The following is a 27,152-nucleotide window of genomic DNA, read 5'->3' as shown; positions in this document are numbered from 1 at the left end:
AAGTTACTCTCCTTATTAAGTGAGGTTATGATATATTTTGTTGTTTTCATTACAAAGTTCTTACTCCACTGTTTGTTTCTTCGTCTTACACAGTGATAAAAGACTTGACACCACAACACAGCTTGGCCCCAGTGCCTTTATTTGTAAAGTGCTCAGCATAGAAGTACATTCTTACTAACATGCAATACTAAAAACAAACATCTGCCCTGTTGATAGCATGAGCAAAGACATGGCAACAATATCCTCATAGAAAACAAAACCAGTGTGAATTCAAGTATACACACAGAACTTCAAGTAATGCACATTTTTTTCTTTACAAACACAAAATCCAGTATTTCAAGTCGCAAACCCAGAAAAATAGCAGTTGTGGCACATTCTTCAACATGGTGTCAGAGTTAGCAAAGGACAGCAGCTTCTATTGTGTTTGCGGTTTGAGTCCCCAAACTGGAAATGTACAGTAGGCCATGTAAAGCTGTGTGCATCCATTTTAATTCAGAAAACATACACTTAAAACTGTGTTGGTTTGTGGTGCATCTCAGTCACTGAAGGTAGCTTAAAGTCAAAGCAACCTGAAATCCTCTAAACTTGTACACTGGATTATATACATGTTGATTTTTAAAGTACATAACAACTGAATATCTTTAAAGAAACAGTTTGACAATTTAGTAAATATGATTATTTGCTCAATAATCAGGGATTAATAAACCGCTGATTACTTTTTAATTTGGTGGTGAAAACAAGGTTCACAAGCACCAATTAAAGGACATATAGTGAAGTTGTTGACATTGCCTCCTCTTCTGTTTTTGTCATTGTAGATTTAAACATTTTTATTTGTCTTTTCTTTTCTTTTTCTTTTTTTTTAGATATTTTGAAATTTAAAACCAATGTTTTGGGGATTATATGAAATCTACTGGGTCCTGAGACTGTATTTTTTGTTTCCTTGTGTATTATCAGATGCAGAATGTGTGCCGTTTTTACAAAGTGCCACTTTTGTAAGATCCACACACAAAATGACAACTTTTCCGAAGGGAAATAACTTCTGGCATCCAACGCTTCAATAGAAGAGAGGCACAGCCACAGCTTTTCTCAGCCGAGTCATCCTGCAAACACTGGTGGGATTTCAGGGACTGCCGGATGAATCTGTGTTCTGGTTGCTAATCTTGAATACCCAAAATTGCGAAACACAATTGCTAGGAAAAATATCTTTAAAAATTGTGTTAAAATGCTGATTTTCTATCTTCCAGTTTCAACTTTGCTGTGCTGCATCACTAAAATTCAGTTCTGTCTGTTAGTAGCTACTTTTGCACACTAACACATCGCTGAAGCTCGCAAGATTTTAGTTTGCGTCTCTGCTTCTTAAAAAAATTGTTGCTGGTATTATGAAGTTTCTGTCTGGAACATGGGGGCAGCTGAAGGACTTCACCCAAAAATGTTTCAAATGTCCCAAAAAAGGTTTTGGAGTTTAACTTTCTACACCACACTGATCCTTTTCCACAGATCAGCTATGAAGCTATATAGTTAGATGATATATGAATATACTCACTGTATCTGTTGATGTAACTGACTCTGTATGTACTTTATCAATAATAACTGTTAATATTTGTCAAATACAAATATGAAAATTGGGGTGTGCATTTATGTTTAGCCCTGTTTACTCTGGTACCCCTAAGTAAAACCCAGTGCAATCAATTACTAGAGAATATGGGATAATCAATGTTATTCACAAGCTGTAGTTGTTGTGCTGAATTGGTTTGACCTATAATTGAAGGAAAATTAATTTTACTTACTTTCCGCTCTTTAAAAGTCTAGTAAATACTGCAATATATTGTTCTTGTTCGATGTGTAGTGTTAAAAAACCCCTCAGATTTTGATTAGCTATGTTTGCTAGAACATTTTCAATTTTGGTGTTGTAACTTTCTGCAAAGTCTGGCATATAACACTTCAAAATGGGATTTTGCACTAAAACTACCGATTTTATTGTTTGTTTATAGTGGTATTGATCATCTCATCTAACTATTTTAAAGAAAACAAATAAGCGTATCTCCCAAAGTGTCAAACTGTTTGTTTCATGCCCAGTCTCTAATATTTCCAGTGAGATGGCAACTTTAATACTTAAGCAACTGTTTACACAATACAAAATACTTGTAATCTCTCTATGCATAGATGGTGATAGTACAAGATACAAATTTTTACGGACTTTACTTACCAATGGCGCGACAGTCAGTGGCTACCCCTTTTTCAGGACAGAAAAACACAAAGCTCTGTTACTCAAAAACAGAGTAAAGGTTGAAGCAATTACACGTATCTAAGAAAGGAAAATAACTGGTCATTGTCTTCTTATTGAACCTGTCTGGCACCTTAAGATCAATAATAACTTCATTCCTCTCCAGTTTTTTTTTTTTTCCCCCAATATCCACTCTTTAAGGTGAGAGCCATGCCTGTTGACTTTTAGGTCAGCTGCTGTGCTCTCTGTTCAGGGTCAGACACTTCTACCAGATGTACCCTCCATCATCTGCCTCGCCCTCTTCCTCTTCCTCCTCCTCTGCTTCCTCCCCGTTATCATCTGCCTCCTTCTCCTCTTCATCTTCCCATCCGACTCCACTACCAAAGTCTCCAGAATATCCAGTTACTTCATCTGGAAGAGATTAAATAAATATGTGCGTTTCATTTTCTAAAAGCAAGTTTTTGTATTTTAAATGTTGCTTAAAGGAAAGGACTGCTGGTTATCTAAGTGACACTTCAACAATATGAAGCTGATGCCCAACTACCAAAACTTATGCAACAGGCGACATACTGTTTCTGCACCCTGATTCTGTAAAAGGGAGAAGCTACAAAAAATAATACAAACCAAATCAGCTGCAGCAGAAAGAACACAGGGGAAACTGAGGCAGGGAAACAATTTACAGAAAAGGAGGTGAACTAAGAATTCAAAGGAACTATAAACCAAGCAGACAAGACTAACACAGATCTAAGCGAAATGAATTCAATTGCACAAAAGAATAAACTATAAAACTCAATACAAATGACTGAACAAATATGGATAGACACTAGTATTACTCAAATGAAATGTCAAGAAACACAAGAGAAAACCAAAAGACAAACACACAAAGATCATGACATAACTTCTTAGAAATATTGGAAGAAAAATTGGATACAGACATGAACTGTAATGTTTGCAAATTATTGAGTACAAATGATTTGGCAATAAATTATAATATCAGTTTTAAAAAAAAAGTAATTTAGGGTTAGGAGTAACAAATAAAAATAAAAGAAGTAAACCTTCCAAATTGCCATAGCCTTACCACAGTCTGGGTTTCCATGAACTCTGGAGCCCATCATCTCTCCATGCAGGTCGACACACCAGCATTCCCCTCGGCTCTGATCACACTGCACTTTCCTGTAGTAGCCATCCTCATCACAACTGGGAATATAGGTGCCTAAAAACATTATTACGTTACATTATTATTATTATTATTATTATTATTATTATTATTATTACCAGGTTCAAGATAAATCATGAAAAGCATGCTGATGATCTCCACTGTAGCTGACTCACATTGATGATTAAAGGTTCAGACATTTCCTGTGTACTTTGGTGACCCAGGCTAAAAAATATCAGATCAGTTTGTTGTTTTTTTTGTTTGTTTTACTTACATAAAATACCACAGAGGAAGCGAAAGCTTTCTGTTTATTTTGCACATGCATGGATATGCTGTTGGACGTCATCTCACACAGCAAGTCTTTATTGTTTGTGTTTTCTTATGCTATGAGAGTGGCATGTTAAAACGTAGTGACAGCCTCTGTGACAGAGCTCCGCTTCTTCAGCCTCCCCCAGGACAATCTTGTCAAACTCAGAGCAAAGTTTTCTTAGTGGCACCGATCCTCTCTGACCCACAACAGCAAAAATAAGTAAGAAAACAGACACAGGATAAGTTGCCCGAGTTTTGAGATGAAAACAAAAGCTCCTGCAGTGTTATTTGCTGCAAATGCTGCAGTGTGGGGTTTCTACCGGAGTCAAGTGTCTACATTAACCTTGGTCTTTCCTAAAGCCAGCACTGCCCTCTAATCCCCTCCAGCCTGATCAGGACCTAATCCTTGCTGTGTGCTTGTGATCTCTTTAATTAGCCCCCTACAGCTTGTTGTCTGTGTCTTTAGCCTCTTTATTTCACAATTTTACCTGGAAATCTGCAGAGAGTGTGATGGCAAACACAGCTGAATGGTGTGACTTCAACACATTTGCATAGCGGTGGCATGCCCTAGAAGGGATTTCAGATGACTACCCAATGAGCTTATGTCCAAAATGTAAGCTTAGGATTTAACACACATCTCAAACTTCACAGCGTCATGCAGAAATAATGCATTTACCGGGCTTCTTCTTGGCTGCCTGCTGCACTTGGATCCTCTCCAGCTCGGCAAGGCACGGCGGCTCTGCGAGAATCAAAACGAAAAGTGATGACAGACAAAAACCCGAAAGTGCTCTCCTCAAACTTTATCTCAATCAATGCTCTTCATAATTACACGTTTTGCCCGTATCGATTTGCTTAAGAAGTCTTGTATTTCAATCCCTGAGCGTGATTGATCGAGGAGGGTTCAGCTGAAAGAACATATGGATGCGGGTAGAGACGTAGGATAAGGAAACAAGGTGCACTTCTAGATGAAAGTAGAAACAAAGAGGACACTTTGTGTCAAAACCACCAAGGTAGCAAATCTTTGCAAGCATTTGAGGAAATTTACAGAAAGAGAAAAAGTTTAATCCTGTTTAACTGCAGAGCTATGTAAATCTTGTCACACACACACACACACCCACGCACACACACCCGCACACACACACACACAGTGACAAGACTGTAAACCAGAGATTTTGTCTTGTTTTCTTAAAAATTACTGTCCATAAAAAATTTCAATATACTGTCACAAAAGGGCACTTCAGCATTTTGAAATTTTCAAGTAGAAGCAAATACTGAGTCATATTCAGGCATTAATAAATAAACTGTGCTATACTTCTTTTCAAATTGGTTTTAAATTCTAGAGAGCTCTGTTCCACAGTCTGCAGGATTTTACTGTATCAGTAAATTTCATTTAGGTGTACAGAAAAAGACAACCTTTCTGCTTCTAAAATATAATTGTTATATCATAACGCAGTTACATTTTCAGTTTATTCAGAAATTAGAAATATTTTTTATGTTTGTTCCTTTTAAAGATTCATCTCAATCGACAAAAATGGAATCTCAAGGTCAAAGCGTTACAAAATCTGATTACCAGAAATCAGGCAAAAAAAAAAAAAAACCTTATTGGAGCGTCTCTAAACAGAACTTTCTATACGTTTCCATCTATGTAAATAGTTTCTGAGAGTCGATTAGGTAGTCAACTAAATCTATTTCTCATTAAATACCTGATCAATGGAGACAAACTACGTCAGCTGCTAAATTAAAGGTCATAACAGGCAAACATTCCTCATTTTGTGTGATGACATGACTGAAGATTATCATGGAGCATCATAACTTAATGCAGATAATGCTCTTAAGCTTGCAGCCTTGTGTTACATTCCAATCAAAAAGGGACTGATTTGTTCAGTCCAAGGTTCTGATGCATGTGAAAGTTGAAGGAAGAAGATGAAGAAAGCCCTCGGGGACTTGTTAGTGGAGAAAATCAATCAGGAGAGCTGTCGTTTGGATTTGAACCTCTAATCATGCTGAGTTCGTTTGTTAGACTTGTGGGAGAATGAATTAATAGAGAGGTGACGCAAATCAGCAAACTCCTAGAATGGCTGTAGGTTAGGTTAGCAAACAGTGGAATTTACCTGCTTAATTCCACACACAAATTGAAATATAAACATATTCATACTACAATATGTTTGTGGTAAAATAGGAAAAACTCAAACGATATGAACACTTTTGCAATGCTCTGTAACTTAAACTTTCTTTAAACCATGTTTTCTTTAATCCTGTCCAGTCTGTGGTCATATTTTAATGCCTACAATGGATTTGTGTAAGAAATCAGTTTTCACTCATTTGTTTCACCCACTTTACAGCCATACTGTAAAGTGGGCTCTGCAACTCGGAGGAAGATGAAGATGCCTACTCTCATCTCCCCTCTTGCAAAACTTTTACTCACTTTCTCTCCAGAAGCAGAGGCACCACTCTGCCGTGGAGACCTTCCCATCCTTGTAGCTATCACAGGAGTTGAAGAAGGGCCGGATGCAGATCTCATACTTGTCCAGGTTAATGGCAGCCAGCTCCGTCTGGTCCAGATACAGGTCGCCGTTGGTGTCCAGCTTAGAGAACATCCAGCCGATGGAGTCCTTGCAGCTGGCTACCAGGCTTTTTTCCAGCACTGTTTAGAAGAAAAAGTGCACTGCGATGCACTTTTTGTCTCGGTTTTCATGGCAGAGTTAAACGGAGTTGCAAGTTCTGAGCTTCTCTAACCTGAGGTGGCACCAGCTCCCGGCTTGCCAGAGTTGTTCTGCTTCGCATTTCCATGAAGGAGCTGGAACCAGTCCCTGAGACGGTCGCCCAAGTCAGCCAGATCCTGGCCGGTGCAGCTCTCTGGGGGAACAAATACGGAAATCTCAAGAATCAAAAGTCTGGCAGATTCTCCAAAGCAAAATGATTTAGCTACATCCCTTAAAGGCAGACAGGAACTCCACATGAAAGACACCAATTTTATTACACAGAAAAGCTTTCCATCTGCACTGTCATATGGTAGTTCTTTGATTGATTCAGACCACTGATCTGCCAATCAGACAAGACATTATTTTTACAACTAACACTGAGATAGGAAATCACTTTCACCCAATCAAAATCCACTTTCATTTTCAAGACACACTTCTTCCAGGCTGCAGATCAAGTAACATTTCATATGTTTGGCCAATTGGCATTTTTACATGCCCCTGAGCCTCGGCAAATCAATGGTGTTTGGGTCCGTTGATAGATTGTGTACACTCTAAATAATTAATTACTACCTGATTGAAAGAACAGGAATCCACAAGAGGAACTTTTGGCTAACGATAATCCCTAAGTATTGGTGAGTATTGATCCCACATTGGGAACAAGAGTTGAGTGGATTTGTCCAGTGAGAAAAGGAGATGAAATATATTTCTTTTTTTCCCCCTCCCTAAAAAGTACAGAATTTGATCAGGTTACTGAAGTTGATCTATGTATCAAAAAATATTTTCATTCTCATAAAATAAAATTGATTTCTGTTAATTGTTAATAACTCTGAAGATTTTCTTATTAACTATGGAGTTGTGGGGGATCAGTGGTAAAGCTGGCACATCATATAGAATGGCTGTAATGATAATCTCAGTTGTCCCAGGTGACACAAATCTTTAAAAAAGGGGGGGAAAAAACAGAAGCTTTTGGTGCTGGGTCTGAACAAAACACTGGGTCAGAGATGTCAAAGGCAGAGCGGGAGCCATTTGTATCCCGTAGAACGATGTTCTGCGGCGCCTGGTCCACAATTTGAAAATGGGCCAAATTTGGGTTCATAAGCCCAGGCAGCTTTTTTTAAAAAAAAGAATTTGGATGAAAGTTTCTCTGAAGCTAAGCCTTTTAAAAAGCATTACAATCTTCCTAAACTGAAAAGAAAAAGCTATTCACCTTTTTCTAACCCCATTTTATGCTTCCAGTGAAATTTAAGTGTAAATAAGACTCTAACATCCATTGACTTTTTTTGCTCAATATCAGAGTTGGGTGAGCCCATCTATTAAACTTGGATAAATAAATAAGACTGAGTGTCCCATATCTTATTTTTGTTACTGAAAATACACAAAAAAGTATGCGATACCATTTTCACGTTTCAGATCTGCAATTTTTTACAATTGTTTGTACATTCACCAGACTGCTTCATTTGTTTTGTTCAAATATTGTATATTTATTTTATTGTTGAGTGAATAATCTTGAAAAACACATTTTTGTGGCCCACAACTTTCACTTTGACACTATCAAAGTTATAACTTAGTCATTCTCAGTTATTGTTCATTACAAAGGCTTACTGAGCTTTAAACCAGCAGAATGAGAGTCATAAATATGATCTTAATATCTCAAGGAAGATTTTCTGCAGAAGATAGAAAAGATTATTTCAGCTTAATCTAATGTCACAACATTTTGGTGTCCTGCAAAAATCTTGGTCAGAGTGTAAAATGTGTGCACGTGTACAAAGAGACACATTTTTAAGGGTAGATATTGGTTCAAAAGACTCCCCAAACTGAGATGCATCAAAATGCAGCAGGTAACAGAAAGGTACTTGCCATGTCTTATGTCAGTGTTTGCAGCAGGAGCAGTGGCGCAGGGGCAAAATCCGGAACACATGATCCTCAGGTCTTTACCTGTGAGGCAAGCCTGCTGCTCCAACTTACACTGCGAGAGAGGGAGGGCGAGAATGGAGATAAAATATTTATGAGGCTGACCGCAGGAAAGCGAGATTGTTCATTCAGACGAGACACTGCACTTAAAGGAAAGGCAGCAAGAATGAGCTGTCATTTTCTGCTGTCTTTCTCATGCAAGGTCAAAATTAAAAAGTGCACAGTAAATCAATAGAGTCCTGCTGGCGGACGGTCCACGGTGATGCTGTTCTAAAACAACGCCTCCCATTAATCATAAGGCCTCGCTCAGCCAGCTTCACATGTCTTCCCGTGAGGAGTGATGAACTGCCGCCTTGGTGCGTGTCAGCGTAGCAGGAAACTGCACTTGACTGGTCCTCATGTCATTATTTAAGGTGTCATTATAGGATGACACAGCCGCCATCCCTTTTATCTTATATATATATATAGTATGTGTGTGTGTGCGCGTATGCGGGCGTGTGTGGGTGTGTGTGTTTTCTTACCTCTGAAGCATAGTTGTGTCCATCGGAGCCACATACTGGTGAAGATGCAGCAACAGGGCAAGGCTTGCAGCTGCTTTCATGTAGCTCTTGTTGTCCTGACTGTTTAACTCTGAGGATGAGAGGGACAAAAAAGATACTCTTTCTAGCATTCACATCTGCAAAATACAGTCTGGGTCAAAAGGTTACAAACACTCCAAGCTGACTAGAATATCCACTGTTTGGGCTTTTAAGTATTTATTTTGGTCTTTCTTCTTCTGGTGTGGAAACTGTTTCTAAATGTTACACTTGTAAATTTTCTCCTATTGACACAGGATGACAATTATACAATATATTCAATAAATAAATGTAACAATACTTGGTTAAATATCCCTAAGCAAGTTGTGGAGAAACCACACACATTGTAGCTTTAGGCAAAAATTTAATTAAATTTCAGACCAATTTTCTCAACACAAACCTTCTAGCTCATTTAAATTTGCTCTTTATTGTTCTTCACCATTTCATCCATTTTGTGCAGTGCACCATTACTGCTGTTAGTTAAATTAACCTCAGCACAATGCTGCCAACACCATGTTTGATGGAATAATGTTCTCAGTTTTCATAGGAAGCGCTTCCTGTTTGGTTTATGCCTTCACACACTCTGCTAATCTTAAATTCACTTCACTGTGCACAGTTGCTCCAGAACGTCCCAGTTTATGGTAAGCCTGAGGCTTAGTGGTTTTCGGGTTGTTCTCTACCAATTCTACTAAGAAGAGTTGTCAAATATTCAATCAGAATTAATTTTAAAAAACTTACTCTAATCACATTTTCTATAATTGGAGGTTGCTGTTTTTTTACATTCCAAATTACAAAAGAAAATTAATTTTAACAGAGGTGTGCAGACTTTTTACATCTCTAACATTCAAAACAAAAATAATTAATGAGACTTTTTTAGGATATGGAGTGGGATGACAGGTGTGAGTGTCCTGATGAACAAACTGGTTCCATATGATGAACCAGCATCATGCAAAATCATAACTGGACTGCCAGATTACACAACACTGCTTCATGATGCTATCCTATCAAGTCAGTGAGTAAACTCCTTGACAACAGAACTATTTATATTGCAGTTGTTGGTTTGATTGTTCCCCTGACTGCGACCAAATTCTTTTTGTGTTTATCATTGTTTCCTCAACTGTTTTTGTCAGTGAGATATAATTCCATTCCACAAACCTCCAAGGCAGATATATTTCTTAGGAGTGTGAAATTAAATCAGACACAAGTGAGAAAATATTTTTGTAGTTTGCTTGAACAGATCCAATATTCAACAGCTTGTAATTTTTCTGGTTTTTACAGCAGCCAACAAACTGAGAGTCCTCATGTTTACCAGGTAACAGCATCAGGCTCAGCTGCTATCGTCACTATCGTTCACTGGTGCTGCGATGATTTGGTGCAGCTACATTCTCACTCATTACCCACCGTTCGACACACATCTCCCCCACGCACCCCTACCCTCCGCTCAGCAGCGAGTCTGTACATGATGCACTTTATTGAAAAATATAAACGCCTGTCGCTGCAGATAGATTTCTCAGGTAGTAATAATTCACTCCATTAATTCGTTTCAGGCGGCAACACTGCTCATTTGCTTTTCAATCAAAGTGGAACAAATGAGCTCAGGGGAAGATAAATGCTTTGAAAAAGATGTCTACAACTGAACGGGAAAGATTCTTTGTGAAGAGAGAAACCTACATGCAGGCGCAAAGGTTTACATGCAATCATCTTTAGCATAAACTTCCTATTGTCAATTTTGATGCGATTAATTGTGGGATTTTATGTTTTTTCAAGGGCTGCATGGTAGAGCAGATGGTTCAAAATCTAAATCACCCTTAGGTGTGAGTGTGTGTGTGTGCATGGTTACTTGTCCTGTGACAGGACTAATGACCTGTCCAGGGTTGACCCCGCTTCTTGCCCAATGGCTGCTGGAGAAAGGCACCAGCTCCCCAGCAACACTAGAGTATAGATAATAGATGGATGTTATATTTTCAAGGTGGAATCGCTGAATAAAAATAAGTATGTGAGTATGGAATGTATTGTGGATTTTTCTCTAAATCAAACTGTTTCAAAATTATGTATAAACCCTGATATATCCTGATATATATCAGGATATATATCTAGCTAGATTAACAAGCTGCAGAAAACCCAAATGCTTCTTTAAAAGCATTAAGAAGCTGCTGGAATAATTCTGACTTAAATATTTGGCTGCTCTTCTTGCAGGGCTCATTTAAATCTGTTCATGTCTTGGCTTGACTCAGCCTTCAAGCAATGTTTATGAAATTTTAATGGGGTTGAGGTCAGTACCATTTATGAAACTTAATATTACTGTGCATATTGATTGTAAAAGAAAATTTTTCTGGGAGTTTGGGATCTTTTTTTTTTGAGTTGTGGTATTTGGTAAGTTTTGATTATTCAAGCTCAATTTGTAGTTAACATGACTACTAATTATAACATTTCCTCATGTAATGTCATGCATATCTCCAAATATTCTTTAATCCAAGAATATAAATCTACACAAACAGAAGAACCAAATCAAAACTCAGTGCTTTGTTCTTTTTTCTTCTTCTTTTTTTCAGCACTGCTCCGCTTTGGCAATAGTCCTAAGAATAAATGATTCAGTATAGGGTTGGTTTATCATGATTTTAAAATGTCACAGTTTCAGAAGCTTTACTTTTTTCCCCCTCACAGGAAAAAAGTTTCTGCAGTTTCAGCCTCTTTTAAACCAGAGACATTGTGCAGTTTTCTTAAGCTGTCCACCAAATGAAACAGCAGTATACAGTATGTACATTGTACAATAGAATGGTTTATATATATTGTTTTGGTCTGTTACATAAAATCCCAAGAAAACACACTGAGGCTTATAGTTGTTACGATGTGGAGGATGTTATAAAAGGAGATTAATACTTTGGCAATGCACTGCTGGTCCACTCAGATTATGCATCATCTTTTGCAGACATAAACCGAGACCCATTCTTATTCAAGGATTGAAACCTTTCCTACCTCTGCTCCAGTTTCTTGCGATTGATGCATGTGGCCCTCTGGTAGCCCTGAGCAACGCACACCTTATGCCGACTGCACTTCACATTCTGGCAGGGGTCCTTAGTGGTGTCGACAGCTGTGAATGCATAACAAAAATCAACATTGTAGATACGGAGTTGTCAGTCACAGCTAAAAAGTTTGAAATCTCTGTTTTTATCTTCTGAAATAGAGAGACATGTTGTTGCTGTTTGTTCTTTTTGACAAGGAGCATGTGTTCAAGAAAATGATTGAGAATGCGCATAACAAGGAGAGCTGCCATTTCTTCGTGCAGCATTATCAATTTCAGTTTATTCAATACACCGCCTGAAATTATCTTTCATTCTCACTAAACTATGTTTATACAAGCAAGCAAGTCCACTGGAAATCAGGAAGTAATATAAAACAATGTTTTATACAAGCAAGCAAATGCAATGGAAATCAGGAGGTGCGCGGTGAAAAATAATTCCAGCAGTGCTCACAAATGAGCCAATTGTCTGCACTGCCAAAAACATTGACGCCCGGTTGTCATTAGTGAGGCGGCACATCATCTGTAGCAATGCCTGCAGTCTCAGGCAGTTGTCTCTGACTGCAAGGAAACCTGACAGCACTGATTGAGCATCTTCTCCTCTCGGCTTGCCACATCTCACTTCCCCCATGTCAACTCGTCACTGTCTTTCCCCATCTTGCCTCCTCTCTCTCGTACAGAAACAAACACTCCCATCTATGTCTCAAGCATTCCCTTTTTTCTTCCCTACAGACCCCCACCCTCTGTTCTCTACATCTTTCTTTCCCCCCATCTCTTCAGAGAGTCAAGCGGTTCAATGCCAGCCTCTTTTCCACTGATAGACCGAGACGGAAATAGCACAGCATCCTCCACCTGCCTCAGCCAACGGTCAATGCCACTGGAAAGTGGATGTCGCACCTTCGCAGTCCATTTGTCGCCTCAGAAAACTCAGAGGCTCTAGATCAAATTAAAAGTGACTGGCAGGGAGGCAGTCGCTCAGAGAAATTTAAGCTGTGAAATCCTGAGTCAGCTTCAAGCAGCTGTTTTAGTCAACTTGGACATTAAACAAGTGGCGGAAAGCCAGATTTCTGCAGATCTGGTGTCTAGGTACCACGTTAAGGAGCAGGGTAGAATGAAATTGAAGACTTTCTAAAGAACCCACGCATTATTTGAGATAATAAGAAAACATAAATTGTTCATAGTGTTTTTGCATGATTACCCTTTCATAGTGCGCTGCTTAACAATGAGCGTTTGTTCGTCTTGTTCTTATACATGCTTCTCTACCTGGTGCATTTTAACAGTGATAATTATTGCATCAATTCTAAGCAAACTTCAAGACAAAATTATGTAGATGCATTCAGAGAAAGTGCTTTTGATTCATCCTCTTTTAAACAAATGGGAACTGTTTAAGGAACTGTGGTCATTTTTGAAAACCCTTCAAAGAATTCTTTTCATTCCAGTTATCAATTTTTTCACTAATACTTCCAGACCTCCTTTAATAAATGTTTAAAAGCTATATTTAGGTCACTAGTAGCCTTTTTAAAAGCTTTAATTAGAGATTTTTTTTGTAAATCATGCAAGACTTAATCCAGAGTCGGATTTTAAGTATAGTAAAAATAATACTTTTATTGCTTTGGGGGATGGCAGCTGATGAAATCCTTGTGTAATATACAGAGAAATGAGGTCTCAACTCTAGCCGAGTTCCAGAAAACTTACTGTTGCTGAGTTCTTCTAACATTAAACATGTATGTTAGGAGAGAAAAAAACATACAGTGAGGGTCGTAGCATGTTAGTATGACAGTACTGTGGGGGCGCATGCTATCATCAGTTATTTTCATATAAGCCCATTCTGTTACACGGCAACACGCTTCAGTGTGGAAGTTGTTACTGTGGGAAGTACTGAGGAGTATCAGCTGTTTATTTCGCCTGGAACTTTTGAACAAAAGACGTGATTTAAGCAAATAACAGCAAGCTGAAGGCATTCATTCATTGGTTCTATTTCTCATGTAAAACATTGGATTATAAAATGTTGGCAATCTTTTGGACATTTCAAAGTTAAGTATCTACATTCTCCATAGCATACACATTTGATCTCTCTATCTAATCTTATGGCTACTTCACAGGTCCACTAATTTAATAAACTATCTTATGTAAAACTGTGTTTTTTTTACTTTATGATGTTGGACAAAGGTGAGTTATTTATCTTTGTACTGATATTATGATACGGTGTACATATTCAGTTTTCCCAAGAGAAGACTGTAGTGTGTTTGGTTCTGTAGCTGGGATATTTCAAGAAAAAAACATTGTTTCATTTTGCTATCTTGTTCATTTTTCTTAAACAGAAAGAAAAAAAACAGGTGCAAGTTAAAGAATCAGTAGCTGAAGCAACACAGGAAACGGGTATTTGCTCTAGATCTGTCTAGTTGTCTAGTGCCAGATAATATTATGCGAGAGGCTACAAAGACTCACTAGTTTTCTTATTAGTGATCAAATAGCTGATTTACCTCTATGTCACCATTTGCTGCAAGAGCCTGCTAATACCACATTTATTATGTGTAACTGGAATTTATCTAAAGCATCCAGTTTAGATAAACTGGATGTGCTGAGAAACAGCACAGCCAATCCCAGTCTCTAGTATCAGCTTTTTAAATTTCTTTGAAAGGCCTGGTGTTCTGGCAATATGCTTACACCTCTTCGAATAGCTAACGGCTAAATTACCCAACTGCTTCTTAAAGTTAAATTGTTGCTATGAAAACATAAAAAAGATCTAGACAGAAAATAATGAGTGAGATTGGATAAGTATGTTTTTTACAATGTTGCTCCAAATTAAATTGAAGACCCATATAAGTTAGCTCTACTTCCTACTGAGGTTTTAAAAAAAAAACTATTTCAGAACAACGTTATTAAGCCCCAAAGAGAAATTGTGCCATGAAGGCTCTGCCAAACAGGGCTCAGAGTCGAGCAGTGCTCATAGCTCATAAAATTTGAAGTAAAAAAAACATTTCATATAAAAGATTTTGTGACCAATACACTTTGATTTGTCCCAGCAGAGGAACAATAAACAGATTTCATTGCACATATTAGCAAATTTGGCCCATGGACCATGTTAATTAAGGCGCTGCCAGTAACCTCTCCAACATAAAATACTGCCAAATAAAACAAATCTATAAAAATATTAAAAGGGGTTTTTTGTTATATACAAAAGCTCATTATGAATTCATGGCAGATATTATTCATAAAGCACAAGCTTTAAAAATGGAATTTTCAAAAAGGACAGGAAGGACAAAAAACAAAAAAATTGATACATGTATTTTTTAGCTTCATGAGAAAACTACCATAAATCCTAATATGTTCAGTTTTAACTGTAGTGGACCGGGCTCATGTGGTAACACAGTCATATACGTAGACTTGTGTATCATCAGAATATGTGTTGTGAAAGACTTTGTAGTACTTCATAATCTGAACTAGGGGAAGCAGAGAATAAAATTGTCCAAATAATAAAACCATGAAGAACAACACGTGATATCTGGTTATTCTGGTTTATAATTACCCAATGACACAAAATATGTCCAGTCTTTCCCAAAATATTTGAACCAGCCTTTAATAATGCTGTCTCTTTTTCTTTTCCGTCTTTTAGTATCAATTGGTATGCTCTCATGTGTGTCGAATGCAGCACCTAGATGATATAATACAGAGGCAGATATTTTAGATGCATCATGGTGTTTAAAATTTTACCTAGTGCTTTTAGGTGGTGCAAAACATCAGTCAGAAGCTTTAAAGAGGTTAATTTTTTAATTTGCAGTTTCACTGCAGGGTATTTATGTTTTTAACTGTGCAGAAAATTTTATTTAAGTGATAATAAATAATAAGTATAAAATACACTTTTTGCCCATGTTAATCCTAAATCCATTATTATTTTTGTTTAGTTGATTGCAACATAACATTTTCTTCTAACAGAAAGAACTTTGACTTCACTGTTTTTGTCATAATTCCTCACAATATTGCAGTTTGTTTGTGTGAAAAAAGTTTTATGGTTTTTATTATTATTATTATAGATTCCAATAGCAATGTGTAGCTTCATACTATAAACATAATTTATGTATTGTTATTCCACATGAAAAAATGAAACTCAAAGACAGACAGATTTGATCTAATCTCACAAACTGCTTTATTAAGGAATCCTTGCATAGCTGGTCCACTGTTTGGCCACACGTTTTTGAAAGCAAAGTTCCCTTTTGGTAGCAATTAGGCCTGGGTCTGGCTTTTAAACTAGTAAAATCAAGAATTCACTGAAATAGATAGGACCTGACAAATGACTGATTTCAAAGTGTGTTTGATGATCTGAAACATTTAAGTGACAAAAAAGATATTAAATCTACAAGGGAGTCAATACTTTTTAATCGCACTTGAACACTGCATCCAGTTTCTCTCATTATACTCATGCTTCCACAGAAATCCATCAGCTTTTGCATTTCATATTTCTGACATGTTTTCCCATCAGAATCCCCAAATATCAACATGGCAGCTGGGCTCATCGGTGGACCCACTGAACATCCATTTGTTTTCCATTTACTAAAGCACAGTGGGCTAAAATAAAACCTACTTTGGAAAGACGTTTGGTCACTCATTGTACTTCTAAAATATTAAAGTCTAAGGAAGACAGGCCCATTAGACTGTCAGCTCATGAGATATGTTCTCCGATTTGTGAAAGTTATAGAAACTAGAGCAGAACATTTTTATTAAAATATTCAGAAAGCAAAAGAAGTAAAATTAGTTCACACAAAAGACATCAGGGTTAAGTATGGCAGCTCCTCTGTTAAGTCAAAGCATCAGGCTTTTAGAGCTTTCCTTAAATGCAATCTGTTGAGCTGATGTCTCAATCAGCTCACTTGAAAGGCAGTCAGAGGCTAAAATTTTCTGATGTGTCTTTTGTTGCAGGTCTGCTACTACACCTTCCAGGAGTCTTTCCTGTCTTGGGAAATTTTCAAAGAAGACGTCTTTGATCAATTAGATCTGCAGAATTAGTTCCAGAGGGAGCTATGATGGGGGATGAAATCAATCGTATTCAAATGAACGCCACCCACACTCCAGCAAGCAAAGCTTTTTTTTTTACAGGATTACACAAGTTATTCCTCTTGTTGTTTTCAGAGATGAGTGGGAAAAATTCCAGCTTAAGGCAGCGCGGGTGGGGTGTTAAGTCTGACCCCACCACTCCCCATTCAGCAGTCTTACTGCAAAAGGTCTGCTAATTAGCTGCAATGTGAGCAGCACACATAAAGGTGTGTGTGTGTGTGGGGAGGGGGGGGGGGGGGGGGGGTGAAATGATTGATGACACAGTTTATGATTCTGACCTTTCAAAGAGTGAGCCCAAAGCTGGATGGAGAGTAAAACTGAACAGTTGCATAAGCAAAGCAACCACCCAACATCTTACTAACTGGAAACACTGCAGCTGAAACCAGCAACATAGATACATGTGTGAGATGTCTTTTTTCAGACTGCATAACATGGAATTTGAACATGATCATCTCTTTGTGATGTCTTCTTTTAGAAATCACCTTTTGTTGATTTCTAAAAGAACCATAGCTCCTTTAACTGGTTCTTCAAACTATATTAATGGATGCAATAAGTTTCAGTCTCATAATTTCAGTTCAGAAAAACAAATGAATTCCTCCTTAGTGAAAAATCTTGGGATACAAATGGTAAAGAAGCAATTAGATTTTACATGACTCTGGGTATTTATGAATATTTATGTACTGATCATGCATTTTTTAGCTTATGGTGCAGATAGTGTGATGGTGACATTGAAATATTGAGATGAAATCCTTCAAAAGCTTATTGGAGATTTCATCCAGAATGGAAGGAGTGGTGAGGATGTGCTAACCTGCCAGCAGTTCTGATCTCAACCTCATTAAACCCTCTAGAGATCAGCTTAGACATTCTGTTCAAACCAGAGTGACCAGCAGAAGGAAAATATAGATTTGAATGACTGTGATCACAACATGTGAAACAGCTAAAAAGATTTAAAGCAAAATATTTTAGTTATTGATTTATTTGAGTCATTTCTGACATTGATAGGTTGGAAGCAGGAAATAGAATGGAACACAGAACATATTTAACAAAACATGGACAGTGAAGTCTGCTTTATAAAGGTTTGTCTCCAGTGTGACCTACTGTACTACAGCATAAACTACAAACTGTTGCGGCAGGCATTTTGGCAAAAACACGGCAATGCTTGAGGGCAATGTTCTGCTTGGGAAAGTCTGACCCGTTAGACCTGGCAGAGCATGAATATTCCTGGGTAGTAGTGGATCAGAAATCTGTTTAAAAACATTTTACATAACACACTGCAGCTGCTGATTTGACATCAAAGGTCCACAGATTTATCTAACCCCTATGCACCCATCGGGGATTTTTGATTTTTTTCAAAAAGTTTTTTTATTATTATTATTTGGTGATTAATATGAAGCCTAGGCGCAAATTCAAACTGGAAGACTCTTTAGCCCCACCTGCATCATCCAGTCGGCGCGTCCCGCTCATCACCACCGACCTATCAACGCTGGACCAAGCCACGTCACGTCCAATCACCGACCAAGGCCCAGTTGATAAGGACCTCCATCCATGGCATCTTCCGCTTTCCAGCTGCGCTCAACCCTCCTCCACCCCTTCTCCACCTCCACTCTTCAGGCTCCCATCCTTCACCGACCCCCACCACCAGTGTCGGGTCCCGGGGGATGACATTCCTAACCTACATCGGGAATGCTCATCCGAGCTGATCGCAATTCACAGCTCAATGTCCTCAGCCGGGGCCCGAGCGCCAAAGAACTTTAAATTCATGCATGTCAATAAACCTTTTTAATCGCTGTTTTTCCGTCTGAGTCTCTCCAGATTGAATTGACTGTGTAACAACTTTTTATATTACATTTTGTCTGAAATATTCCTTTTAGCAACATCATTGAAATCTATTAATATTGCATAATACTTCTATTTTGTATTTTGCAATTAAATTCTTGCGCATCAATACTGATGTTTTTCAGAAATGTCTTAAGTAACTTCAGATTTGCTGAAAACTTCCAAAAATGTAACCACTTGTTGCATTGGTGCCCTTTAAATAACAATTTAATTATTTGAAATCTCTTTTACGTATCAGAAAAAAAGGGAACGTTAATGAGGTTTGGAGGTGATTGAAATGTCATTCACTTGGAGAATAATTACTTTTTTCCGCATATGGAGGTCCTTAAGTGTCTTTAAAGGATTATTTGTGAAAGTAGGAAATCTGTGAAAGCATTTTCTCCATAAGTAAATTTTCTAAATGCCCAAGGTAAATAACAATATTTTTCTGGTAGCTAAACCTCACATTCACATGTTCTCTGTTCCTCCTCCGCAGCTGAATTTCGAAAGGTGAGATTTTCTTTTTCTCAGCAAGGAACCGACCCCTGTGGATGAAAATGATGCCTGGTGGGAGTTCTGACTTGAGCTCTCAGCAACAAAAGTAATTATAGCTGGCTTTTTTCTAACTAATGGATCCAACTGAAGGCACAACCTCTACTTTTCTGAATCACAGCTGTGTTCTCACCCTCAACAAAGCTCAGACACCATAGCCAAGTGCTCCAATCCAGCTGTCTGACCTCAGCAAGTACTAAAAGAAGTCAATGCTTTCATAATAGGTGCCATGCCATTTTATTGCCTAGAAATTATGCATAATGGCAAGTTATATTTTCCTTTTTTTATAACATGATTGTCTTGATAATAGTGTGTATTATTGTAAAATGCTTTTTACATTCTCTGTAAAAGAACACTTCAAATGAAAGCTTAGACTTATTTGCTCTTTATTAAAAAAAGAACTTTTATTTTTGCTACTCACTTTCATCAGAGCCGGTGGTCTCCTCTGCATTTCTGATGTAGTCGTCCTGTAAAACAAAAATATTTGCATTATTCGATTTAATTATTTATGCCAGAAAAGAAACAACAGGGAAGTTCACTCATGCAATAATGAAAATCCAGATAAGCATACATAATTAAAGAATATATAAGAAGTGAGCCATATGCTATAAATAACATTCAGAACTGACTTCATTTGCTGAAGTTATTATGCAGAAGGGAGTTTGTATGTTTCCTACTGAATGTATAGATTTTCTCAAGGTATTAGCGTGGATGGATGCTTAAAACACTGTATGTGGCTGAAAACTAACACCTTAAATATGCAGTCCTCACCTCGAAGGATGATGGTATCATACTGCAAAGGTTTACCTTACAACAGTATGGTAGACCCTAAATGACTGTGGTGAAGTTACAAAGGATCATATCATATTCAGGCATTAGAATGGCCTATTCAAAGTCCAGACCTAAATTAAATTGAGAATTTGTAGAGAAACTTGAGATCTCCAGCTCTTCTAAGTGGGTTTGTGCTATTTTGCTCTTACAAAGTAATGACTTTGGGGTGGAGTTGAACATAAATGCCTGCTATCCTTGTCAGATTTCTATTTGAAGAAGTCTTGAAAACCATACATCTTTGAGGAAGGCTGGGGTATGGACACAAGACAAGAAAACTAATAAAACCTTGCCTGTTATTGTCCGTAATGATACAACAACAGAAGCTGCAGCTGGAGCAACAAACCTTAGCAAACTTTCTAAGCTGAATTTCCTCCTGGTGTTTTAATATCGACTTGACATGAAGCTACAACTAATCGTACCCTAGTGTGCAGCGGAGTAGGTAAAGCTGGTCTTATATGCAAACAAGCAGCAATTAACAGACACAGCATGCTGTTCCCTTCCAAACTACATCCCGCTATCGCACAACTGCCTTGGATTTCAATGGGAAAGAAGATAATCTATAATGTTTTAACTCAGGAGAACAAATGTCACACTTTACAGATTAAACTTGCAAAAAATGGACAATCATTTGCCATTTCCTACTATTTTTCTGCTACATCACAGTATATAGTAAGACTCAAATAAAACAAACGTGAAAAGCTTCAGTTGTTACACACCTTTGCAAGTATGTATTGTGTTGACTAACATGTTGAAGCGCTTCCCTCCTTGACTCGTTGACTTGGCAACACATCAGAGAATAGTTCAGATCAAAAATAATTTACACTTCTATAGTTCTGGGAAAACTGAGCAAACATGAGGGATCTTGAGGATCTTTAGCAAGAGGTTTGTTTTACATTCCCCAGTAAAGAGGGAAGATCTAAACACATTTTGAATCATGCAGACATAGTTTCTAAACTAAAGTAATCTTCACAAAGCCAGACTCTGAACTTTAAATACATCACCACTCCTGCTCCGTGAACAGGGAATATTTGCTAAGGGAATATTTGCAAACGAACACATTTTTTTAAGTTGTCCCTGAAGGCGTTGTGCTGGAATGATAAATTCTGTTTCCCCCGTTTTCATCCACTCTGACCCATTTCTCCTTCTGTCAGGACAGCGAGGATCAACTGCTTACTATTTGGCACAAGTCCTAGCAAGGACCCCGAGGATCAGGTCTGATCATTTTAGCTCAGACTTATTCTGGTGAGGGGATACGGAGACTGAGCTCTCAAGTCAAGCTGAACAAGAACACCCAAAAGGCAGCTCCAAATACTGTGAACAGAGTGAGAGATAAAAAGAATGCGCTTTGAGTTTTTACCTCTTTTTTTTCATCCCTGATATTACAGTTTTCATCTCAGAAAGAATACATTCTTATTCATGAGTTGTGTTTCGTATTATTTCATCATTAGTGAAGCATCTGTGAGTTTGACTTTGGCTGTAAGTTTTTTAGCTGTTTGTGTTTTGCATGTTAATGCGCCTAACTCTGAATGTGTTTGTGTTGCAGCTGAATTGGAGTCAAAGGCTGCACTCCACTGCGGCAGAAATATATGCTGTATTATATTGATTTGGGTGTGTGTTTGTGCTTTAAAAAGAATTATCTCTCACCCATCAGGCAGCCTGCGAGACGTGACTGAACAAACACATACCGTGCCCTGCAATCATATTTATCTTTGAACTGTTTTTTAAAAATTTGTTGTGGTATAATCATGAACATCAATGGTCTTTATTGGATTTTGTGTTATAGACCAACACAAAGCAATGCATAATTGTGGAGATGAAGGAAAGTGATGCAGGATTTTTATGAATTATGAAAATCTGGAAGCTCTGATGTGTGTATATACAGTAGAAATGCTTGAGTACTTCATGTAACCTATTTTTTTTTTTTCAACAATTACAGCAGCTGGGATATGTTTCTACCAGCTTTGCACATCTATTTATTAAAAAAAATTGTTCATTCATCTTTACAAAACAGCTCAACCTCAGTCAGGTGGGACATAGAGTATCTGTGAACATTAATTTTAAAGCACAGATTCTCAGCTACATTTTGGTCTGGACTTTGCCAATGCCACTCTATGGACTCTATCTTTTACCTAAATCAGTTTATTGTAGCTTTGGTTGCATAGGGTTGTTGTCTTGAATATCTTGGATATTATTTAGTGACATTAAAGTAAAGACGGCTTTTTGTACACATTTGTAAAAATGTAAAAACCATGTCAACATTTTCTTTCCACTTCTCAGTTATTCCCTTTGGTGGTAGTTTGTCACTTTATATTGGAAAAAAAAAATACATTAACATTTATTGTTTTAGCGTTAGGAGAAAAAGTTCTGGGCATATTAATACTTTTCCAAAGCACTGAACAACACAACACAAAACAAAGGACAAGGAGAGACTAACCTCAACTTCCTGTGGTAGAAACCAGCAGCATGGAGGGAATGGAGAAAGAAAAAAATATATATCGTGTTAAAATTTATATCAGATTTATTGTTGCTACTGTTTAGCATGTAGAGAGCCATTTGGCCATAGCAGGAGTTAAGCTGTCAGACCATAACACACTGATTGCAAATACATGTAGTGTCCAGGGATCGCACAAGACATTCACAGGGGATTATTTGAACCTATTAACTAAAAATGATCAGCTGCCACTTCTATTAGCTGGTAGGAGTCCTGAAGACAGGGTGGGCTCCATTCTGTCTGTGATTGCATCCCAGAAGGCAACAGTCTCTCTCTTCCAACTCAGAAGTTGTGTTTTAGGTGTAACTACTGTAAGCTTTGTGAGAACACAGGGATGAATGGATAGGAATCTTTAAATTCAATGGGAAGCTGGGATGTTTTTCTATCGTAGCAGCAAGAACAAACTAAACAAAAAACTGACGACAGAGAGATGCAGCTTCTTTAAAGGATAACCTTGAGTCAACATATCAGTGACGGTTTCCCTTTTATCCCATTTCACCTCCCTGGCTTCAGTCCAAGGGCATTACACATCAATACCCACCTCAGCCTCTCTCTGCATGTTTTATCCTCCAGAAAAGCAGTGTGTTTAAGAGAAACACAACATTGTAAGGTTTGCTTCATTAAACAACCCTATAAATAGCACGTTCTTTGACATACAGTATATGCACTAATACATGGTGAAAGTGTAAGTTATAACCGATTCCTTTTCTATCTCATTCAGATTGACTAAATCTCTGACAGACTGAATAATATGTAAGAGCTTTTGGTTTTTCAATAAGTGACTTGTATTCTAACAATTACCCTTTGCAAAAGAAACTGATCACTTTTGAAAGTGTCAGCTCAGCATCATTCAAATAAAGAACAACATTGTCCACATAGAGCGTAATTTTATGCTACACTCTGTTAAAATCTTGGGATTTAGAATTGTGTGGCTCTGTAATCGGCATGAATAAGAGTAGAGAACAAATGCAACTTTGCCTCAAGCCATAAAATAAAGAGAGTGGGTATGTCATTGATTCTGATTCTACATAAGGAGTTATCGTAAACTTTGAGGTTTGCTGCTGCTGCTTCCCAGAGACCAAACTTACAACTAGTTGTGAAATGTATTACTAATTTAACAAGTCAGAAGGGTTTTTTGTTTGATTGTTTGTTTGTTTTGAATCAAAACTTGACATTTGGTTTCCAACATTTTTTTATTTGGTAGTAACTTTGAGGAGGGAAGTGATGAAGCAGTGCAGTCTGCTCCGTTTTTTTAGCTGTTTTTCACTGCTTTATCTGTTTTACTTCTGCTCTGCATTCACAAACACAATGGAAACACATTCATCAACTCAAGCATGTGGGAGCAATTTATTCTTTTTTAAAAAAATATATACTGTATATATCAGCTTGCAATAAATACAGCAGTTGCAGTGAAGCGACCAAAAAGGTATAAAAAAATATACACATATTATGTATTTGTATATTATAGATATATACATACAGTTACCTGCCATTTTTATTGCCTTGCCTCCCTACTCTTTTCTTTAGTCATACATGGTCTTCCTCACTTTCTTTGTGTTGACTTAAAATGTGCTTTCTACATTGAATCTGACATAAAGTTTCCTGGAAAATAATCTATTTATAATTGGTAAAAGCCAAAATATTATACAGAAAAGCTGTTGTAACAGTGGCACCTACAACATCATAGAAAACAACCTTTCATTGTCAGATGTGCATCTTGACATTGAAATTAATATTAAAAGCTCAAATACTGAAATTTCCCATAAACATACCATTATAGAGCACTAGCAATAATGGAATGTTTCAGCAATAAGGCAGAAAATAAGACTACATCAAAGATGCTCAACCCTTACTTCAGATGTACTAAGTTAATTAGCTGCAAGGATTTTGCAGTTGCCTGGACTGACATAAGACCAAGAAAGGGTTTAAATGCAGAGGTCCTTTTCTTTTGTCAGCAGCAGTGTGATGGCAAGGACAGAGGCTGTGTTTAGTCCTTCACCAAGGTTGAGAGTTAATGCTGTCCCCATGAATCCCAGGAAGGCAGCTGCAAGAGTTTCTCGACAACAGCTAAGGAGGGAGAGGAAAGATCAGGGAGCAACGGAGGGGGAATGATATTCATGCTGGAGGTCCCCTGAGCTGATTCATATCACACACACCACCTCTCCTGCCATTTGTCAACAAGGCTGTAACGCAAGCCGGTGTAAAACAGAGCCAGGAGCCTAATGGAGCTTGACTATCCAGATGCTGCGACTGCTCCTCCTGGACTGCTTGCCGGCATTAGGCTGACAACGTTTGGCCGCAAGCCTGACTGCACTCCTCTGAGTTAACGTCTAGCTCACCTTGCCAGGGCCTTGTCTGCTGGAGACATAAATACCACTAAAAACCCCTCAACCTGCCAGCCGCAAACCTCAGCCAGTGCTGCAGCACAGAAAAAAAAAAACATTCTAATCACGAGCAGTGACATCAAAAATGTTTGTGCACATTGGATTCCAGCTCAGCATGATTGCAGCAGGGCTGCTCCTAAACCGTTTAACTGCATGTCTGTCTCATTGAAAGATATGAAGTTCAATGCCGTTTGTAATGGGATTTGGCTCGCAGTGCTCCAGTTACTCACTGTGACACACTGGATTTGGTGCCATATAATAATGTCTAAAATAATGACATCTATTTTACAAGTTGTTTAAGCTGACAGAACGTTTCTGCAAGCCCAGAGATTAGCTCTGGACCATTTGACAGTATAATAAACTACTGAACAAAGAGAATCTGTCATAAATTGCCAAAAAGCATCAAAAAATAGCATCAGAACATATAAGCCAATATTTTCAAAGGCAAAATGAAGAAAGATATAAACTTCAAAGCTCAAAATAAACGAAAAGTAATGACATAGTGGAAAATAGACAATGTTATGTTTTGGAGCGATATAATTCTTCCAGAACTCCATGAAATGCAGAAAAGAAAAGCTAAACAGCTTTGATAGACATTTAATGTTTCTTTATAAACATGTAATTCTTTTAAACAAAAGTGCTACGACTTGCTTTTGCGAGGCTCAATAAATTTTTTAAATAAAGCATCAGAATTAGCAAAAACCGTTCCAACAATTTGAAAGATTAAAACTAAAATTATCCAGAATTTCACGTGGCCTCATCTTCTGGTCATTTTCTTTTCAAACTAACAAAATTACTGGCACCAGGAACTATGGGAACCTGGATGAGAATGTAGGCTGGAAGTGTCTGAAATCATGATGCTGATTCCTTGGTATATTTCTTGCAACTGTCCCATGAACCAATTCAATCACATACACAAAGGTAGAGAAACTTTTCAGAAGAAATCCCCCACTCTCTGTGCAATAACAGCTTGCCTCATCCTCTGCAATATTCCTTATTGATTTTCTGAGGTCAATATTTGCCGTGAGAACATCTCTTAAGCTGCCGGATATGAGATGGAGGTTAAATGATGATCTGGACATTTTGCATCCCCCCCACTAGTTGTCATTTATCCAGCCTCTTGAAGTCATTTAGTCTGCCAGTGACTGGATAAACACAGGCTGATGGATAGACCAGTGTTCTGGGTCATGTCTGTAATGAAAGAAAAGAACCAGCAGAGGCTTTTTCTCCACTGATTGCTCCACTCTGTGCTTGGTTTGTGTCGTACGATTGGATCACTGATGTGCATCAGACTGTTTGACTGGCAGAACAATGTCAGCTCATCATTTCGCTCAGCCGTGATTTGCCCGGTAATGTGTTTTGCCTGATTAATGCAGCTGAATTAGTTGCGTACTCCCAGCCCGTACTTTAAATTGCTGCAAAGGGCACACTGTTCGGATGCTGTCTTAAATCCATCCTTTCTGTAGTTGCCGTGGAGCAGTGGGAGTGCATCTTTGCTTTACCGTGTCATTATGTCTCTGTGATTCAGCATGCTGGGGTCTGAGTGGTGGAGGTAATATCTGGTTCTGTTTGTGGCTTGCAGTCTCGGAAAATCGCAGAGAACTTGGCAAACAGAAGAAGGCGCAGACCAACCAGAGATTCAAACAATCGTAAATGCATTGCAGAGTTTTTGAAATGACGCTGCTCACTGTTTTAATCTGAACCATTTACATTTTCACATTCTGTGACACTGCAACCCAAAAAATGTATTCAGTGTTGTACAAAATTGTGAAGTAGGAAAAATAATGTGTGGTTTGTGAATGTTTTTGAAAATAGAAATTTAAATGGCTTGTTTGGTGACAGTCAGATAACTGCTCATCTTGACTAGTCTGTCAGTTTAATTGGACAGCTAAGTCTGGGTAGGTTTGTAGTCAAGCTGATTATATTGTGTAACAAACAGTTATTAGGGAAATGTTTAAAGATTTTTTTTTACCTCAACCTGCTTTAGCTGCATCACAACTTTATCTCTGATGTATCTACCATGTTTCTTGGTCTTCAAGATGTTATTTGTTCAATAAACTTCTTTAACAAACCTTTGAGCCTTCACAGAACAGTTTTATTTATATTGATATAAACTTCTAAAGACGACTTG

At 37.9% G+C, this 27,152-nt stretch overlaps 1 protein-coding gene across 2 annotated transcripts in view; it reads right to left on the bottom strand.

Moving 5' to 3' along the window:
• Positions 1-122: 122 nt before the first annotated feature.
• The window catches only part of LOC116727153 (testican-2), a 42,826-nt gene continuing 15,796 nt past the window's right edge, over positions 123-27,152 (bottom strand). The window contains exons 2-11 of one of the 2 annotated variants that reach the window (XM_032574367.1): positions 22,581-22,589; positions 19,737-19,782; positions 11,854-11,968; positions 8,824-8,932; positions 8,249-8,357; positions 6,426-6,545; positions 6,115-6,333; positions 4,366-4,428; positions 3,303-3,437; positions 123-2,635 (exon numbers count right to left, since the gene is read on the bottom strand). In XM_032574367.1, the coding sequence (XP_032430258.1) occupies positions 2,490-2,635; positions 3,303-3,437; positions 4,366-4,428; positions 6,115-6,333; positions 6,426-6,545; positions 8,249-8,357; positions 8,824-8,932; positions 11,854-11,968; positions 19,737-19,782; positions 22,581-22,589 (1,071 nt within the window). In that variant the 3' untranslated portion in view covers positions 123-2,489. The remainder of the gene's footprint in view (positions 2,636-3,302; positions 3,438-4,365; positions 4,429-6,114; positions 6,334-6,425; positions 6,546-8,248; positions 8,358-8,823; positions 8,933-11,853; positions 11,969-19,736; positions 19,783-22,580; positions 22,590-27,152) is intronic. The other variant, XM_032574368.1, reaches the window with a different exon arrangement.

This window comes from Xiphophorus hellerii, chromosome 10 (genome assembly GCF_003331165.1).
Source record: "Xiphophorus hellerii strain 12219 chromosome 10, Xiphophorus_hellerii-4.1, whole genome shotgun sequence".
Classification (NCBI taxonomy): Eukaryota; Metazoa; Chordata; class Actinopteri; order Cyprinodontiformes; family Poeciliidae; genus Xiphophorus; species Xiphophorus hellerii.
Note: the sequence above shows the minus strand (reverse complement) of the source record. Positions and strands in the feature narration are given on the sequence as shown.